This window comes from Symphodus melops, assembly GCF_947650265.1.
Source record: "Symphodus melops genome assembly, chromosome: 5".
Taxonomy (NCBI): Eukaryota; Metazoa; Chordata; class Actinopteri; order Labriformes; family Labridae; genus Symphodus; species Symphodus melops.
This window is the reverse complement of record NC_136695.1, coordinates 29,363,446-29,383,190: the sequence shown is the minus strand read 5'-3', so window position 1 is coordinate 29,383,190 and position 19,745 is coordinate 29,363,446. Positions and strand designations below refer to the sequence as shown.

Below are 19,745 nucleotides of genomic sequence, written 5' to 3'. Positions count from 1 at the left end.
CGTATCACACTATGGAAGCCCTTAAAGGGACATACAGCCACAGATTATATTTCACTCCGGTTGCCGTGGTAACGACTCAATTTCTGTTTCCTCAACTCGAGGTCACAACTTATAAAACGTCTTTATCACGCCGTTTTTTGGTTGTTTTTTTCCCCACATTAGTTCTTTGAAAGAACTTTTTTCTGAGAAAAGAGATTTAAAGCGTGTTTTTATGAACCGTGTGGTCGGGGGCGTGTCAGAGTCCAAACGCCGAAGATGAAATCCTGAAATGTGTCGTTTCGTCCTGGACTCAGTTTAGTGACTTTAAGGAACGAGGCGACGGCGACGTGCATGAAAAGAATCGTTCGTGGAAAAAGTTGTCGAGTCATTTATTTTTGGAGAATGAAATTATTCCTTTTTGAACCATTGATGCAAAAAGTCTCGACGATTTAAAAAGGAGGCAAAAAGTGTCAGAGGAGGCGGAGCCTGAACACACACACACAGAAGTACAGTGTATCAGAAAAAGAGGAGTGAGAGGTAGATACTCATCAAGACAAGAGGCCAGGCTCTGTGTGTGCGTGTGTGTGTGTGTGTGTGTGTGTGTGTGTGTGTGTGTGTGTGTGTGTGTGTGTGTTACAGCTCTGGTTACTCAGCACACCGCTTCATGTCTGCTGGTCACTCTGTCTCACCAGCTCCCCCTAGTGTTCGTCTTCAAGAGAAAGGGCAGCAGAGTAAAGTCGGCGTGTTTCTTTGTGGCGGTAGGAGAGGGGGGGGTTGGGTGTATGTATGTGTGTGTGTGTGTGTGTGTGTGTGTGTGTGTGTGTGTGTGTGTGGGGGGGGTGTTGGGGGGGGCAGGATATACAGTGTCGTTTAAAACTCATTGAAAAGAGAAAAAAGTGAGAGCGTCGTTTCTTATCTCCTCGTTTTGTCGTCGTGTGTGGAGAGTCGTTCTCCATCAGGCCCGACAGAGCAGAAAACAGTGTTTATTACTCGACCACCCTTTACCGCAGTGCCCTGAGAGGAAGTCTGCACGTAGGTGTGTGTGTGTGTGTGTGTGTGTGTGTGTGAGATAAGTGGGTAACCCTTGCCACTGAAACCTGAGTGTGTGTGTGTGTGTGTGAGAGAGTGAGTTTCTGGAAGCTTTTGGCCGTTGAGGGTTAAAGGAGCCAGTAGCAAAGGCGATCAATATGGGGGATAGTTTTGTGTATGTGTGTGTGCTTTTGCCATGTGCGTTTGTGTGTGTGTGTGTGTGTGTGTGTGTGTGTGTGTGTGTGTGTGTTAGGTCTTAGTTGTCAGGCCCCCGTGCGCTCGCAGGCGCAGGAGGACCCACAGGAACTGCAGGTACGGCTTCAGGCTGTGCAGGAGGAGGACCAGGGTCTGCAAAGAAGACAAAAACATCCCGAGGAGGTCAAAGACACTTCGCTGCTGCACGAGTGTGAATGTGATTGTAGCTGCTAACGTTAGCTACTCTCACTGTGTACCCCCCCCCCGATGCTGTGATCCCACTTTTAGCTGCTTTCAAAGCAAACATTAGCTTAACATTTGGATTCCAGGAAACGTTTGTGGCGTCGGCGCCCGTTTCTAAAAGCGTCCCGGCGTTTCAGTGTTTGCTGGTCTCAGCTGAGTTATTTGCGTCCACATAAATGCAGGTTTAAATGTTTAAAGACAAACACGAGGGGAGGGAGGTTTGTACTCACACATGCCGTTCGGAGCTCCAGGATGACGTGGGGGCATCATGGGAGGCATGCCGCCAGGAGGGGGGCCAGCAGTGGGGGGGCCGGGCATCATACGACCTGGAATCGGCTGGCCTGGTCCCATCGGCCCTGCAGGACATAAATATTAAATTAGTTTCCTGAACATGTGATACGTCTCAAAAATACAGTTCAGATTCATCAATGAAAGTATAAATCAGGTCCCAGGGTCTTGAGGGTCCGGGTTTCGGTCTCTCACCGGTCTGTCCTGGGTGCAGGGGTGCCATCGGGTGGTGACCCATTGAGGGGAAGCCAGGGTGCATGGCCCCGCCGGACGGGGGCCCTCCGTGGTGGGGCACAGGTGCTCCGTGGTGTGGCTGGGGTCCTCCAGGGTGCATGCCCGGTGGAGGGGGGCCGGGGTGGGGTCCAGTTCCAGGAGCTTGTCCCTGTGCCTGGGCTGCTGCGGCGGCGGCGGCTGCAGCGGCGGCCTGCTGCTCCATCTGCTGCCGCGCCTTCATCTCAGCGTACTTGAGCTGCTCCATGTGGAAGGCCTGACGCTCGGTGAGCAGCTGCTGCCGCTGGAGCTCCAACTGCAGAGAGACGGAAGAGAAGAACCATGATGATGATGATGATGATGATGATGATGATGATGAAGGTGACTCGTCTCTGCAGAAACAAACTTCTACTTCAGACGCAAACGGCTTTCAGAGCTTTTTAACGAGGTCACGCTCCAAATCTGAAATCATCTGCACGACCGGGTTCAACTCTGACTGAGTGCAAAAAGATGTTTCATGAAGTTTGGTAGATTTCTCTGCACGCCGTACAGTCAGAAGGAGAATGTGATTATTAAAGTGCAAGTGTTTTCAAAGCGTCATGTCAGAGGGGAGCAGAGCTGAGAGCTGAACGCCGAGCCGAGCGCCGAGCCGAACGCCGAGCCGCCGAGCTGTGTGTTGTTTTGTTTCCAGCCGATGGCAGCAGAGGTCGGATTTCTCCTCCTTACGTAAACCACAGTTCTTTTCATGCACTATTTACAGCTGCAGAAACTGGGCTACGCTCCTGATGCATCGCACAAACACAGTTTTACACTCTCACCGACGTCTCCCGGGATCGTCCAGGACACACACACACACACACACACAGCTGAGGGCGATTCATCTGCCCCGGAGAGGCAGGGCGACTATAAAGTCAAGTTTAAGTCAAAGATATTTTATTTGCCTCTCTCTCTCTCTAAAAGGTAGGGGTGTGTGTGTGTGTGTGTGTTTTCTCTCTTCCGGCTGTTGAAGGCGCTGACCAGCACACACTGGCTCATGAAATCGAAATATTTATCGGCTTCTTATTTCCATTTAGAAACCAAAGAAGAAAGACGGGTTGTGAGTGAATCACATTATAACTCTGTGTTCACACACTGAGGCTCGAGGCCGCTGTGTGAAGCGACCATCACAAGTCGCTCATCCCATCTGACACGTGCGTACGCCGCCGGAGCAGCCAGAGCGTCCAGGGATACATCGTTCATGAGCGGGAGCTGGGGATCGAACCCTCGACCTTTGACCCTCCGGTTTTAAAAGTTGAGTTCTGTAAGCGAGCTCACGTAGAAGAATATTTAATGACGCGGCTCTAAAGCTCCCGTTGACTCACGGCCTCTTTCTCTCGGTCCATGATGGTCTCAAGCTCCTCGAAGTGTCTCAGCTTGATCTCCAGCTTCTTCATCTGGGTCTCCACCAGCAGGGCCACCAGGGACTTGATCTTCCTCTCCTCCACGGCCGCCAAGTGCTGAGCGAGCGGACGACAAGATCAGACAAATTAGTTACTCACATCCGATCTGCTGGAGTCATTTTGAGAACACGCCTTCATCCTGCTTCGAGGGACGATGGTGTTGTAAGATGTGGGAGTGAGCGTCTCACCTTGGCCTTGGTGGCAGCGGACGCCAGCGCAGCAGCGGCTGCAGTCGCGATGTTTCCCTCTCCGATGTCGTGCTCCAGCTTCTTCCTCTTCTCCTCTCCCTCGTCCGTCAACGTCTTCTCCTCCTTCTCCTTCTCCTGGTCCGAGGACGACGTCTCCATGGACTCCTCCTTGTCTTTGTCTGACGGGGACAAACGGAGAGAGAGGGAGAGTTAATTGCTGACGAGGTAATTTTACTTGTACGCTCTTTGTTAAAAATCAGATCTACCTGCTGGAGCCGCCTTGGCCTCGCCTCCCTCCTCGCTCTCGTCCTCGCGCTCCGAAGCCTCCACTCCCTCCTTCTTCACCTTCTCCGAGGCCTCCGTCTTGTCGCCGCTCTTCTCTGCGGACTCGCTGGGCTTCTCTGCCTCGTCCTTCAACTCGGCCTGCAGGATGAAGACGCACACATACACACACACACACGAGTGAGGTGAAGGTCCAGGTCACACTTCGTACTCTGGGTAATAAGACGAGGGGTGAACGTAGAGAAGCTGCACGTTCACAAGTGACAAAAAGAGCATCAACAGGTAAACGATAGGAAGCTAACATGACGCCTTCACTAAAATCAGAGGTTGGATTTCCACTCCTTCCACGTTTCGGGGACGTTTCGACAAACAGACGCCCATGAGGGAGCCATCGGAGCGGGGACAAATGAGACTTTAAAAAACATCCCATTACACCCAGCCGGAGGGTCTCTCTCTCTCTCTCACTATTTCAAACAGAGCTGCAGAGAGGATTCGTCACAGGATCTACAGTTAATTTAAGAAGAATCACAGTCCATCTTTAGAGTCAGGCCTGCTGAAAAATCAGCAGAAATTAGAATTTAACTTGATTAACGGTTTGTTTATATGCTAATAATCTCATGCTAACCTGGAGCAGTGAGTGTGGGCAAGCAGGAGGAATGGGTGAGGAGAGGGGGGCGGGGCTTATTGTGCTTCAGCACACTAAGGGGAAACTGGGCCTAGTTTGAAAACGCCCTCGATTATAAGACCCCAAGCAGAAGTTATTCTTGTGTTCAGAAAACTCGGTTTGAAGACGTCGTCCGTCCTGCACAGCCGTGTGCAATAAAAAGGTGTTACCGTGGCGACCGTAAAACTCGGCACTTTGAATCCGAGACAGTGAAGAGGACGAGAACACGTGGTCTCACCTTATCGGCCTGTTGGGAGTCGGAGTCCGTGTCCATCTTCTCGGCCTCGGGGGTTTCTGTGAGGGAATCAAACCATCGTCATGTCACAAACTCAAACTGATGAAGACTAACGGCTTCGTCCCCGATGAGCTGTTCACGCCTCCGAAAATTTAAAGAACAGAAGCGAGAAACAGTTTGAGGCCGCACCCGTGCATGAGCAGAAGTTACAGAACAGAAGCACGTAGACACTGAAGACGCGACTGAAACAACACGAGGCAGCGGAGACCTGAAGTCCGATAATCAACACTCATCAAAAAAATTAAAATAAAAAAAAATAAAAGTTCCGGGGAAAAGAAGTTAAGGTCAAAACATTTTAAGTGATGAGACCAGGAGGAGAGAGAGTGTATTAGAGCGCACACACACACACACACACGTACGTGTACGGCTGAGTGTTAAACCGTGTCACATGTGATTGATTTCCTTCGTGTGTGTGTGTGTGTGTGTGTGTGTGTATGTGTGTGTGTGTGTGTGTGTGAGAGAGAGTGAGTGAGAGAGTGAGTGAGTGAGTGAGAGCGATAGAGAGAGAGAGAGAGAGAGAGAATCATTTGAAGAAAGCAAAGAGAGAAAGAGATCAGCATATGATCGAGTGAGATGACCCAGTTTTCAGCTCCCCCTCCTCCCACTCCTCTGCCCCATCTGCCACTGTTGTTTTAATCCACTAGTTACCGCGGCTACACACACACACACACACACACACACACACACTATCTCTCCATTTACAGATTCTGAATACTGTAGAAACACAGACTCGTTCAGATGGTCAGCATGGAGAGGGTTCTGGTTTTCTGTTTGTATGTTTACAGTCCAAGCTGCGTCGACCAATCACGTATCAGCATGCTTTAATGTGAACAGGTCAAACTGTGCGTCCATCTTCATGTTCGATTGTTTTCACCGAGGCTCAGGACGACAAAGACCTGGTTTCATTAAACGATAACACAGCCTGATTATACTGCGTTTAACCCCTCGCTGTCCAAAGCTAACGCTGATGGCCGAGCGGTTACGTCACGCCCCGTGTACAGAGGAGCGTTTAAACTCAGCACTGCAGGACACCAACAAAACACACTCGACAAAAGGTCACCGACACCCGACCTCATTCAAGCAAAGCACGGAGATGCTGAGGAAGCAATCTGCTGAGCAACTTTTAAAAAACGACATTTACAATTCTTAAAAATCTTTGGAGATACTGAAGGCCCAAAAATAGAAAAATCAACTTTAGGGACAAATTAATCACATTTTGGGGAATTAATAATATCTAATTTTAGAGATCAATTCTTTTTCCATGACTTTAAACTTTCTGCAGATTTTAAACCTTCTGGATAAATGAAGGTTAAATTAAAAACTGGGCGCTGCACGCTGGCTGTCGATTGGCTGCCTCGTGTAAAGAATGCTTCAAAAGACACAGAACAGCAGAAAGCATGACTGCACTTAAAACACTGTTTGTATTCAGCCTCTCTGCCCGACTGCTTCTATCTGCTGCCCTCTAGTGGTCTCTGAAGTCATGACAAGAACGCCAAAGAGGAGAGACTTCTTGTTTGTAACCTTCACGTCACTCACCGGTCTTCTCGGGCTCCTCGGGGGCGGTGCCAGCGATGCCGCTGCTCTCCAGGCCGAAGGCGGGGTCCACCTTCCCCGTGCTCCTGGCCGCCTCCTGCACCTTCTTCACGTGAGCCTCCACCAGCTCAGCCGGCACCTCCTCACGCACGCGGGAGAACTCCTCTGCAGAGAGACGGGGGAGAGGATGTTCATTATAAAGTCTTCCTGTGCGTCGTTCAGTTCCTGTACAGCCAACACGTGGCGTTTGCTCTCCAGCTGTGACTCACCTAGAGCGGCCCTCGCAGCAGCAGACGCCACTCTGGGGTCGACCACCGAGGCCAGGAAGGCCACGGTGCTCATGACGGGGTTTCCAGACTGGCTGAAGGGTATGGGCTGGTAGGCCAGAGGGCCCAGGGAGGCCTCGGTGCTCTCCAGGTACGGATCCTCGATGGGCAGCCGCAGGAAGTGGAGGATACACTCGTCCTGCGTGCGAGACCCGATGTGCTCGGACACTTTGTTCCAGTCATCTTTGAACATCTCCAGGGCCTGAGAGAGAGAATACGTAAGTGTTAGACACATTATCTGACCGCTGAGAGAGACCAGTCTGACGGATCTGCATCGTGTAAATAACCGCTCACAGCACAAACTACAATGTCCTCTTTCAGGTCCTCTTCACACTCACCTCCAGCAGCAGCAGAGTCTCCTGCTCGGTCCAGTCCCTGGTGGAGTTTGATGGTTTCCCCTGCATGACGATAAAAACAAAACACTTTTTAGAGGACGGTGTAACAGCAGAAAATGTTTTTACTTCAGTGAAAAGATCACCTGACGTTTGTTTCTTAAATCTGAACGGTTTTCATTTTGACTTGTGTGGTTTGTGAGTTTGCAGGATGTTACGCTGTGCACTGACCTTGGGGTTTTTCTTGCTGTAGAGGTCCGAGCGAAGCCCGAAGTTCTGCAGGTCGATGGCCATGGCCTTGTCTTTGCCTTTGTCTATAAAGTTAGACATCTGCTGCTGAGGAGGAATCTGCAGGGACAAAAGGGGGATCAGTGCGTGCAGCCGTCAGTCTGCTTCCACCGCTCGCTCGCTCAGTGACCTTTGAACTTACCGGCGGCGGTCTGTGGTTCAGGGGCATGAGGCCGGACGGCGTGTCAGCCAGCACGGTGAAGTGAGGAGTGGGCGGGGGGCCCATGGGCAGCGGGCGACTCTCGTGGTCCACCTGGTAGTTCACCAAACCCCACTGTTCCAAGAACGCGTGAACCCTTGGGAAGAGCGAGCAACAACACGTTTTAGAGTCAGCAACGGAACTTCCAGCCTGGCGTCCCCCGTTTGTCCGACAACGGATCACAGTGCGTGCGTGCAGATCAGCGAGCGATGACGGCGTGTAGCATCAAACAAAAACGTAACATTAGTGGCGTCTGCGGCTAAACGAGCTCCGTGAGGGTCCGTGTCCACCTGCAGAAAAGTGCTGACTGAGCACACAGGAGCTCCGTCTCTATGACAACGCCACTGTGTGACCTCCTCTGCTTCATGCCTTTTTACCGTGCGTTTTAAATTTGAGAGCACGGCGGACGCTCGTCCCCCTTCTTTACCGCCGCTCGGATCAGAAAGTGAACGAGGAGGACTTCACAACGTGAGACAAAAAGAGAGAATACAGAGCGCTCAGAAGAAAGGAGGCTGGGCGCCGTGGCCTTTTCTCCGGGCGGACGCCATCGGCTCTCTCACCTCATGATGGCACAGACGTCTCCGGTCAGGTTCCTGCGACAGGAGGTGGAGGTGAGGTACTCCTGAGGGTTCAGTCGATACGTGTCGATCATGAAGTTGCGGTAGGCCAGGTATCTGTGGAAGAAAGAGTCAGCATCAAGGAGACGCGTCGCTAAAGGTCTGAAGCAGAAACACGGAACCGTTTATTCACTCACATCTCCGGAGTTTTGGATTTGTTTTTCCCGTTGAAGAATTCGGGCAAAGCTCGTCTCTCGATCTCATGGATGCTAAAAGAAAAATAAATTGTTTCAGACGGATGAACTAATCCAAGGTCAAACTAACGTCCCCGTCCTTCCTAAGCGCTCACCAGTTGTAGTCGAACCAGGCGCCGTAGCTGGGGATGATGATGTGATGAGTCTGCTCGGTCACGTTGTCCTCGCTGGCGTCGATCAGGCGGTTGACCTCCGCTTTGCCCTGCTCCTCGTCATCCTGCAGAGAGGAGCACAGAGACACGCCGGCGTCAGCGTGATGAAGCCCAGCACCTCCCACAATCCTACAAACCATCAGCGAGGAGCTTCTTACCTTTCCTCCAGAAAGCACGGAGTCGTCCTCCATGTCATCTGGAAATCACACAGACAGATCTCAGTTACAAACGCAAACACAAACCGGCTACCTCTCGACTGCTTTGTGTGATTTATGACACGTACCCAGGTCGGCCATGTTCCCGCCTTTCACCGGGGTGCTCTCGTCTTTCTTCGCTGAAAGAGAAGAGAAAAAGAGAAGAGGGATTAATTCAGACAGTGTGTGTGTGTGATGTTGAAGTGGAGCATTGCAGCGTCTGTGTTTGCTGTAAAAAGGAAAATAACATTTCAGCTCCGGGTCTTTGAAAGTTCACACGCAGCGAGCTCGCTGGTTCTCTCTGATCCGAGGGGTTTGTCAGCCAAAAAGCTGCACCAGGGTGCAAATTCAAGACGTAAAACTCAATGAAGTCGAGGTGATTTGGTTCTGTGGACTTCTCTTTAGCTGCACGTTAAGACACAGAAGTCCCCGACGTTATGAGCGCGATGTTTCTGATCGTTGAGTCTCGGAGCTCGTGTTGCACGTTGGTCAACAAAGAGAGCACTCGTTCTTCTCTTACCGTTTTTGGACACGCTGCCCTCCTCCATGCTGGCCCCGGCCGACGAGTCGTCCAAGTCCTTGGTCATGTCCTCCTCCGTGTCCTCCTCCTCGCCTCGGTGGCCCCGTCTCTTCCAGTGAGGCCCCGGGTTCCTGACGGCGATCAGAGAGTGAAGAGTCAGTGTCAATCTGTCCACATCTTCCCGTGTTGTCCCAATTACAGACATTTAAACTTAAAATCAGAGACGACGATTTGACGGCGTTTGTTTGACTCTCCCTCCTGATCGTTGAATCAGACCTGAACTCGTCCAGCGTGCAGAAAGCTTCAGCTGTCTGAAATCTCACCTGAGCAGCTCGTGTTCATTCTGCATCAAACCGTCTCCTACATTTTATATTTGAGAAACAAGAATCGTGATGTGAAATAACAAACGCGAGAGTGTCCTCCTCACCCCTTCTTTCCTCCCTTCTTGCGGGACTCGGCGGGAGTGCTGGGCGGCGAGGGCGAGCGCCTCCTCTTCTTGCCGGCGGAGTTGGCCTTGCGCTCCTTTCGATCGGGCGTACGGGAAGACTGATCAGACAAACCCCGTTGTAGCGCGGGGAGCGAGGGATGGAGGATGAGAGAAAGAGCAGCAGAATGAGAGGATGGAACGGTCGCACACACGAGGAGGGGAAGCAAAGGGGGAGGGGGGGACACAAACGGGGAGGGGGGGGGGGGGGGGGATGCCGTGGTGGTGGAGGAGACGATCAGGGTTCCTGCATCATGTCCAAACTAAAAAGTGACCGTCTGTTTGATATGGAACCTTTGGCGTGGATTCTTGAGATCTCACGTCACGCTGTCAAGCACGAGGTGAGGCTGTGTGTCTTTACGTTTAACCTTCCTCCGACCCGTCACACTTTCAGGTGTGAAGAGATTTGTTTTTAAAGTGCCGCTAATAAAGATAAAAAGTTTAGCAGCTTTTGTTCTGATCATTCAAAAACCTCTTCTTTTTATTTTTTTTTATTTTATTTTTTTTTTAAAAGGTGGACAGGAACCCTGAAATAAAAATCACTTGGAGACAAAGAGTGAGGAAAAGTTTGGAAAGGATGCGCAAAGACAGACGGACGACAGACACAAGCACCAAAAGCAAACTGGCAGCAACAACAAGACTTATTTTAGCATGAACAGCCAATCGTGGGTTTATCTCAGAAACTATAATCACGTTAGAGACAAGCAGGAAAGAAGTCAGCGAGGAGGACGACCTCCGAACATCCCACGCAGCACGGTGAACTCACCTCCTCCTCCTTGGGGAAGATCCTCTGGCGGAAGCTGACCGGCTTCTTGTTGTCGTCCACCTCGTAGTCCTCTTCGTTCATCCACTCGTTGAAGGCGTCGGTGTCTAACACCCACTTGGCGTGGACCTGAGGAGGAGGGGGGACAAAGACGGAGGCGAGCTTTAAAACGGCAGTCAAACATTTCACTCTCAAAACGCTGCATAGTTTAACAAACACTCTGATTCCTTTCACGCCATCCACAGACACAACTCCTCTTTGAACTCCACTTCTCTCTCTCTTATCGTTACAGTTTGCGTTGAGGGTCAGACGGGCACTGAGCAGACACACTCCTCGCTGCTCACCTTCCACGGTCTGTCAGTGCTGGGCGGATCCTCCACATCCGCGTCCACCTCGCTCGCTGGCACCCAGATATCATAGCTGAAGGGATGAAACAGGAAACACAGCCGAGAGTCAGACACGTGGAGCGGCTGAAGAGCAGACGTTTCCCTCTACTCAGATATAGTGCGTGTTAAAGGAGCGGATTTCCTCTCCGCTCACCTGTCTGGAGAGAGACCCCAGTGCACCAACACCTGCTTCTCTTTCCTCATGACCGGACGAAGCCACTCGTCTGCAACAAACCAGCGCAGACAAATCAATTCACTTCCTGGATTACAAGATTAATTTAAAAAAAAAACACATTTCAGGATCATTTAACTGAACCCTTAAAAACAGTCTGTACCTTCTTCTTGCTGTGATGGAGACGGGTAGATGAGATGGGTGGCTTTAGACTTATCGTCAGTGATGGAGCCCTGAGGAGAACAAAGAGGAAGGAATGAGAAATAACCAACAACAAGACTGAGACGCAGCGGGGTTTATTCCCTCAGCGAGGGAGGGGAAGCTCACCTGGTGCCTTTTGATGATGTCTTTGAGTTTACTGGCTTGTTTCTGCTCGATGTCGGGCGACAGGAACACGGTGGGCCGGGTCAAGCAGTTGTTCTGGGAGGAAAAGGAAGTTACAGTTATAAATCTGCAGACAATCAGTGCTCATCATTAAAATAAAATAAATAAATGTAGGTTGTACCTGGACCAGGTTCTTCTCCACATTCAGGAACATTTCCACGTTCCTGTCCATGCGTGAAGGGTTCTGCAGGTCGAATCTACGCCTGGGAGAAGATCACATATCAGACAGGGTCAAACGTTGAGGTTTGGCTGCAGAAGTCCGACGCAAACGAAACCTACTAACGACCGCTAAAAAGTGTAATTTCTGAGGTAAAGGCATGAGCTAAAAAAGGAATGACTCACCACCCTTGCTCGCTCTTAAACTTGTAGACGGAGCCCAGGATGTGACAGAGGGCGCCTGCTGCCTTGAAATCCAGGAAACATTTGGCCTGAGGAAAGAAAAAAAGAACCATGAGGCGACGCTGGCAGGGAAAAATTCTTCAACTAAGACGGCTCAAAACTAAGGCATTAAAAAAAGTGAGGGGTAAAGGTTTGCTTACAGGTAGCTTGGTGAGAGCAGGATTGTTCACCCTGCGCCCGAACGCGTCCTCCTGGAACTGCAGCAGCTGAACCACCAGACCCGCCAAGGATTTACAGGAGGGGGAGTCGTTCTGGACATACTGAGAGCACAGACACACAAAAACATTCATGGATGGGAGCACTTTTTTTTAACCTCAGTGATTGTGCATATGAAAGACAACAAATGTCCACTCGTTCTCTGTAAGCTTTTAAGGAGCGACGACTGTACGAGGTCAGGCTATGAAAATAACAAATAGGACAAGCAGAACTCAACATGGGGGGGAAAAGGCTCAGTGAGGCCTGCTCTATTTATAACCAGGACAACGTGTGATAAATAAATATGCATTCTGTCACTGCTGACAAAATAAAAACAAAAAGCACTAAATTGGAATGATCTCTGAGGAAAACTAAAGGCGAGTTAAAGCTTCTCCTGCTGCAGCGACACGATGTGAAAGAACCGCTGTGAAAGAACCGCCGCTGTACTCAGATATTTATCCAATTAGGGCTGGTCGATACGACCTCGAATATCACAATAAATTCAACATTTGACCTCGATTTTGATGATTAGTTTTTTCCCCTCATAGTTCACGGACATGGTCTCGACTATGCTGGGCTATTAACACGAGGATACTGTTTCTCATCAAAGAGTAAATACATCAGTCCCACTTTTAAATGCGAGTCCTCGTTCGGTAGTTGTTTTTTTCCTGTGAGATGAATCAATGTGGGCAGTATAAATATATTAGCAACGGGAGACATCTAACAGCGTTAAAAACATGGTGTGTTCGCTGCGACGCGTCACAAACAACAAACACGTTTATGGTTGTTTTTCTTGACCGTCAGAACTGAATTCTTTATTCTGAAAATAAACCGGATGTTTTAATTTGGTATCAGTGTCTGACTTCCTGTCCTGCTTGTTCTTTTCTCTGCTACATTGATGTTTTAACCTACATCAGTATTATAAAAACATTTAAAAACTGCAAATCAAAACGGGTCAGTTCAGCTTTCAAAACAGACTTCATATTAAAAATTAAAGATATCCAAGACGTGATCATCATGTATTCAAACAGTAAGTCAATCACTTAACATTGCTCTGCAGAAATACAACTATACAGACAAACATATTGATTTATAGAGAATTTATTTGTTTCCAAATGTTGGTGTGGGATGAACCGGAGCATGCGGAGAAAACCCACACAGACTCAGCTGGACCATGAAGAGTCCTGACAGACAGGTACCAGAGGATTCCTTCCTGTCAGGATTTCACCTTCACTTCCTCCAGCTCATTTCTGAGCTCTGACACCACCTGCCATTGGGGTGGGCGTCTCTGAGGCTGTGCACGATCAGCTACATCGGGGTTACACCAGCGTTGTTGTCCGTAGGTTTCCTCCCTCCTTCGGTGGAAAGTCTGGCCTTCTGGCTGAGTGGGATGCTGCCTGTTGTGGTTCCTACGGTTGGCTCTTTGCACATTGTATGTAAACTCCTCACCTCTGACCTCCTCATCTCCCATCTCCTTCTCCATCATGTCTACGTTGGTTTTGAACTAGAAAGTTCACGTTTTCTAGCATAATTTAAAGTCACTAACTTTGTGTACTATTAACAAACAGTAAATATAATTTAATCAACAACTATAGTCTGTCGTTAACTATCCAGTGATGCCAATCTCGCAATAATCAAGATTTTAATGAACATGTGTCGGTTGTGTGCTGCAGTCGGGTCATTCATTCCTGTGATGATACACCAAGTGGGTGAAGGGGAAGAAACTTTGTGACTGCAGTTTGAGAGCAGAGATGACTAGATTACATCACTTCAACTTAATTAATGCTTCAATGCATAACAGCAAAAAAGAAAAAAAAGAAAATGATTATTAAGTAGCCTACACGCGTTTGTGAAAGTCTGTTTTTCTTATTTGGGCGTGGCTGGGTATATATTATCTATAAGAAGAGCTACATTGCTTGTTTTGGGCTTCTTTCCATAGACCTGGTTGTTGTTTCTCTCATGAGATCTGGCAACACTGATCGGCTCCGGACTGCCGGAGCTAAGACAGAGCTGAGACGCAGCGGACCCAGTAGAAGCACACACACTGAATAAAGTGAAACCTGTCAGCTCCGCTACCGGAACAGAGACGGACCGAACACACATGTGGAGCAGGAGGCTTCTGAGCACAAACAATGAAATTAGCTAATGACAGTCTCCCATCGCAGTGCTTGGAGTAGGCGTTAAAATGCGGGCGGTTTAAAGTCGGCTGTGCTGCAGCATACGGATCAACAATGGCTGCGTTTCAGCAGAGCCTTCATAAGCGTTTTGTTTGGCATCTTTTGCACCTGAAGTTTTATTTCCGTCGTCTTTTTTAACGTCATATTTTAAAAAATGTGGACCACCAAAACGAATACCGATTAAAAACAGATTATTTAATATTAGGGGTGCAAACGAGTACTCAGGTAATCGAGTACTCGTTTGCACCCCTAATATCTGATCAAATATTTTGTGGTTATTTATTGAATATTTCAAACTGAAATGAAAACATATTGATTTATTACTGGTGCAAAAACGGTTACAGATTAAACCAAAGACACAGTCGTGTCATTCTAGAGGCTCTGAATTAGTGAGGTTTCGATTAATTACCCTGCCCTACATCCAATATTTAATGTTTTTACTGCACGCTAAAGGGAGGATTCAATTCAATTAAAAAAACCTGAAAAACTTTATTTGTCTCTGTGGGGCAATTAAAAAAAAGGAAGCAAGAGGAGTTGTTGCTGGTTTAAAGAAAGAAAATAATCTGGTTAAATTCAGACCTGTGTGATACGTTTAATGTAACGTTGACATTGAGATTAATTGCACAGCCTGACCTACTACTTGTTAATCATCTGTCAATGGTAATACCTGTGTTGTAGTGCAGCTTGTACACAGGTCTACAGAAAACACACATTTACATCATTTCAGCAGTATGTTGTATTGTTCAGGATGGTCAGGGGATGCAGTCTCTCATGAGATTGTAAGCACAGAAATATGCAAGACGAGTCTTATCCACTGCTGGACATACACTTTTTTTATCAATCGTGGGGTGGGACATATTAATAGGCCACTTCTTTAAGCACCACAGCATTTCTGGGGAACACCACTCAAAATGTATGAATGAAGATGTAAACAAACTAAAACTTAACATCCGGGGCAATAATATAAAAAGCAGAAGGAGAGGGGTACATGTCTAGTCTACATCTGTGTCTACAAATCAACCATCTAAAATAAACCTCCAGCTCTCACTATCAAGGTTGATTTTCTGTGATGTGTGTTATAAATGTGTCTCTGATGAGTGTGTGTGAGAATGAGTCTGCAGGCTCTTTGTTTAGAGAAGTTAACGGAGCCTGCACACACTTTGCTGCACACTTCACCACCAACAAACAGTCTGAACTTGCACAATTAAACACAATAATCTGAATTCTCTCCTCCTGCTGCCTGGGATGAATTTCAACCCGGATAAAAACACTCTCCATTAGTTTGTCTTTGCATGCTAACCCGTGATTAACATCTGCTAGCCCGGCTGTGATAAAAGAGCTGATAAGCTCTCTACATGTGGTTTTTTTAATCAGTTATCACAGTTATTGGTCGAAGCTGAGTTAATACATCAGATGCATTGTGCACTTAAACATTTGACTGTAAATAATACGTTATTTTTTAGGATTCTGGATGTTCAGTTGGCGAGCTAACAGAGGGCTAGCTTGATGATTAGCAGGACCGTTAGTGTGTTTATTAGCATGTTAACACATCCTGTGCCGTAGGAGAGTCCTTTATAACTCGCAGTCATGAGCCACCGGTCGTGTAATCACTTTAAAGAAGAGGTAGAGTTGTTTTGTTTTGGCGTTTGGCGTCGGCTGGCTAGTTAGCTTAGCATAGCAGAGCAGCGCCCCATTGTGCCGACGCGGGCCGTTATTCAAGCCAGCTAGCTCACCTTCTTGTAGTGCTTCCCGATCCACTGCCGAACCGTCTCAAACTGGGACACCGTCTCCGAACTCTCCCAGAACTTCGTCGAGGGACCTCCGTCTTTCTTACGTCCCACTGCGGTACCACCACCGCCGCCGGTTGTTCCGGTAGCCGGTCCGCCTGTTCCCGTCCCGCCTGCCGTTGTCGCAGCCGTCGCCATTGTGTGTCCTGTTCTTTGCGTCGTCTTTCTCCTCCGCGGCGCCGCTCACCATGCAAGTTTTCGAATGATATTGCGCAGCCGCAAACGTTGCGATACTTTTGAAGTCTCGCGACTTTCCCGTTGAGAATGCTTATGGGAAATGTAGGCAAATCATTATTCACTCGTTTACCCCCTAAATACATCTTGTATCTGTTTTAAAAGGTTTCTTTCCGGTACGTTGTCACAACGAACATGAGCAAAATAATGTACCTCACTCTCCCCATCTCACCGAAAGCAAAAGAAACACACTTTAAAATAATTAATGACGTCTACCTATGCAATGAGTTCCTTAGAGAAAGATTCAATATTGAAAGAAATAACTGTGTGTTTTGTGATGTTGAAATTGAAACCCAACATCTATTTTATGATTGTAATTTTACAAAAACTTTTTGGGGTTCGTTTAGAAATTGGATTTCTACAAAAGAACTAAAGTTTACAACTTTAGAATATAACAAAATAAAATTGAGTATTTTAATGGAAGAAAAAAAGAAGAGGAGATTGTATAATGCAGTCATTATCTTGGCCAAACAATACATTCATAAATGCAGATTTCTAAAAGTCAAAACACTCTTTCTCATTTTCATGAATGAATTAACAAATTTACAAAAATCTATTATAAAGATTAGAACTAAACAAGTTGCTGAACTAACTCAAAGTTTAAAGTCACTGCTTCCAACTTAGACCTCAGATATTTGTGTTTTATGTTCTGTTGTTCTATTTGTTCATGGTTCTTGTTTTTTTGTTTGTTTGTTTGTTTATTAAGTCTTGTTAAGTCAAGCTCGGTCTGTAACTTTCGATGTAAACTGTGATTTTTGTAATAGTCAGATTTTGATTATAAATAAAGTGGAGAGAAAAAAAAACGTTTCAAAGGGCTTTGGTTACTTCGAGATAAAATAAGATAATCCTTTATTCATCTCGCAAACGGAGAAATTCACAGTGTTACAGCAGCAAAGCAGGATAGCTTAAGAAAAATCAACTTCAAGATGTCAGTCTGTATAAACCAGGGGTGTCCAAAGTGCGGCCCGGGGGCCATTTGTGGCCCTTGAGTGGATTTTTTGTGGCCCTTGACTTCAAATCGAAGAATCAGAAGATTTTGGCCCCAGGCCTCATCAGATGGCATATTTCGTTCTTTTTTTTTTCTTTTTCATGTTAGCGAGGGCGACCGATAAAAGCCTGACTATTCTTTCCAAAAAATTAGAACACAACAGTTTCCCACTGCAATTAGTTATTGTGTATTTACATTATTTTTTGAAGAGGTCAAAATACAAAAAGTTCCTTCCAATATTTAAGAAAAAAAAAACCTGTGGCCCGTGAGTGATTCTAACGCGACAATTTTGGCCCGCAAGAAAAAAAGTTTGGACACCACTGGTATAAACTGTATGAACACTTTCATGCACACAGAGTATATAAGGATGGACATGTTATTGCACAAGTGGTCCCATAAATTATTACTGCAACGCAAATCAAATTAAAATACAAAAAACATCAGGTGACATCTTACAACATTGTTATTGCACACAAAGGAGGAGCGAATTGTCCGTTTTCTGGGTGTGTTTTATGATCTCCTGGGAGCAGGCTTGGTTGAACAGTCTGACTGCAGCAGGAAGGAATGAGAAGTAATCAAGATGTAATTCGTCATTTTCTAAGAGAGATGAATCTGATGGTGAGGATATATTTTGTTTATTAATAATAAGTATTGTCCTTTATTTGAAACATTTAAATAATGATATCCTGATCCACACTCAATACCTGTTGGTTGTGATTATGGTGTGGCTGTCGTCTCCCAACCGGAAGGTCGGGGGTTTGAACCCCAGCTCCCAGTAACATGTCAGGTGTATCATTGGACAAGACACGTAGCCTCTAATTGCTCCCTCTGCTTCTTCAGCGGCGTATGAATGCACAGCAGCCTCTTCCATCAGTTTGTGAATGTGTGACCTGCGATGTAAAAACACGTCAGAAGACTAGAAAAGAAATATACAAGCTCAAGTTCATTTACCACTTATGCACCAATTCTCTGTTTGTCAAGTACCAATAAAATAGATTTTCACTAACTCACTCCCACTGCTAAAGACCTAGCTCTTGTAAGACCTAATGAGATTTCACTATGACAACATTTGGGATGGTTCTGATGCTCATCAGAACTCTAAAGAACAAAAAAGGGATTTGTCTCTGGTCACTTCAGCAGTGTCAGCAGACTTAAAGCTGTTCGTCTGCACTTTGACTTTGTTCGCTCCTCTCTTGTTTGTGTTGTTCTTACCCTCTGATGTTCTTTGCTTTGGATAAATGCGTCTGACAAATAAATTGTAGAACTTACTGCATCTTTAATTCAGTCATAAGTTAATGTCATGCCATCGCATTCTTTTATTTTATGACGACACCTACCAAAAACTTTATCACTTCACTCACTCAGTATTCGTCTTCTTGCTCGTAGGTCTTTTTACATTTGTCTCCTGCATGTTAATTTGATCACTTTGCAATTTATTCAAACCTGTGCAGTGGTTATCTCTGTACCCTCACAGTGAGGAGGTTGCTGGTTTGAATCCCCGTCTGACAGGAGCCTCTCTGTATGGAGCTTGCATGTTCTCCCCGTGCGTGGCGTGGGTTCTCTTTGGCTTCCTCTCACAGTCCAATCACATGCTGGTTAGCTTACCTGCTGACTCTAAACTGTCCGTAGGTGTTAATGTGAGTGTGGCTGGTTGTCTGTCTCTACATGTCAGCCCTGTGATTGGCTGGTGAACAGTCCAGAGGTGTAACCATGTAGCCCCGCCTCTCACCCAATGACAGCTGGGATCGGCCTCAGCCGCCCTGAATAAAAACACTAAAGATAATGGAAGGTTGAATTTTATTGAATATTTTTGTCGACCTTGCACTGTGGTTGCTGCTTCTGATTTTTGTCTCTCACGCTGCTGTTCTATGTGCCGTTAAATCTCTTCCCAAAAACAAACTTTGTTGATATGAATTGAATTAATGTTACCAATAAAGGAGATCTTGTCCATCACTCCTATTTTAAATGTTATTATGGACTAGTTCTCCCATCGTCGCCATGTGGTTTCACTTTGCTGAGAGTCTCAAGTCCACACAGTATCTAATCTCAACATGTTGTCTCATTTTATGAAGCGTCTGAAAGTCTATCTGCAATATGACTCCCTTTGAATTATAATGTTTTATTTTTGTTTATAAATAACCAGGAAGCACAACTGTGTTTTTCAAGGACTACACGTAACACATTTGCTTAGATCAGGTGTTGAAACAATAAAAGTGGAAAATATCCTATAATATTGCTTCCATGAAGACAATTATATTCCTCTGATTTTAAATGTTAGAAGAAGAAGTAAAGACGGCTTACACTTCCTGTTTGTGTGTATTGTATGTGAGAGGCTTCTGACTGAAAACTGAGATCCTGTCTTTCAGATGATTTCAGGTTATTCGTCTGTCCAGAAGGGGGAGCAGGTTTACATGGTCTCCTCATCCTTTAAGCTACCACTAAAGAAAAAAGGAGGGGACGAGAGTTTCTCTCTTCAAAGAAACCAGGTCAATCTGTTCTCAAGAGAGGGGATGTGCTCTTTTCTCACTCATGGTTTTCAGACGCCTTTGTAACTTTTTTTTTTAAACTTTCATTGAAAATAAATAATGCTTGAACATAAACTTCATATT

The 19,745-nt window shown here is 46.7% G+C and overlaps 1 protein-coding gene across 1 annotated transcript; it reads right to left on the bottom strand.

Annotated features, from left to right (window-relative positions):
- Positions 1 to 929: 929 nt before the first annotated feature.
- On the bottom strand, positions 930 to 16,131 carry smarcc1a (SWI/SNF related BAF chromatin remodeling complex subunit C1a). Its single transcript, XM_079344498.1, has 28 exons — positions 15,861 to 16,131; positions 11,896 to 12,015; positions 11,699 to 11,784; positions 11,478 to 11,559; positions 11,300 to 11,392; positions 11,136 to 11,205; positions 10,955 to 11,024; positions 10,759 to 10,834; positions 10,418 to 10,543; positions 9,595 to 9,713; positions 9,168 to 9,298; positions 8,737 to 8,787; positions 8,612 to 8,649; positions 8,397 to 8,518; positions 8,245 to 8,316; positions 8,051 to 8,164; positions 7,434 to 7,587; positions 7,235 to 7,351; positions 7,010 to 7,069; positions 6,615 to 6,873; positions 6,349 to 6,510; positions 4,756 to 4,811; positions 3,838 to 3,994; positions 3,572 to 3,750; positions 3,306 to 3,440; positions 1,930 to 2,260; positions 1,677 to 1,802; positions 930 to 1,356 (listed from the first exon to the last, which is right to left on the bottom strand). Exons 1-28 carry the CDS (start codon positions 16,050 to 16,052, stop codon positions 1,265 to 1,267), a joined length of 3,390 nt encoding a protein of 1,129 aa, XP_079200624.1. The 5' UTR covers positions 16,053 to 16,131; the 3' UTR covers positions 930 to 1,264.
- Between the last annotated feature and the right edge of the window lie 3,614 nt (positions 16,132 to 19,745).

Coding starts and splice junctions, on each gene's coding strand:
- smarcc1a (XM_079344498.1), bottom strand. CDS start 16,052: ATGGCGACGGCTGCGACAACGGCAGGCGGGACGGGAACAGGCGGACCG. Junction 11,393..11,477: donor TGGAGAAGAACCTGGTCCAG/GTACAACCTACA, acceptor TTTTCCTCCCAG/AACAACTGCTTGACCCGGCC. Junction 7,070..7,234: donor ACAGCAAGAAAAACCCCAAG/GTCAGTGCACAG, acceptor ATCGTCATGCAG/GGGAAACCATCAAACTCCAC.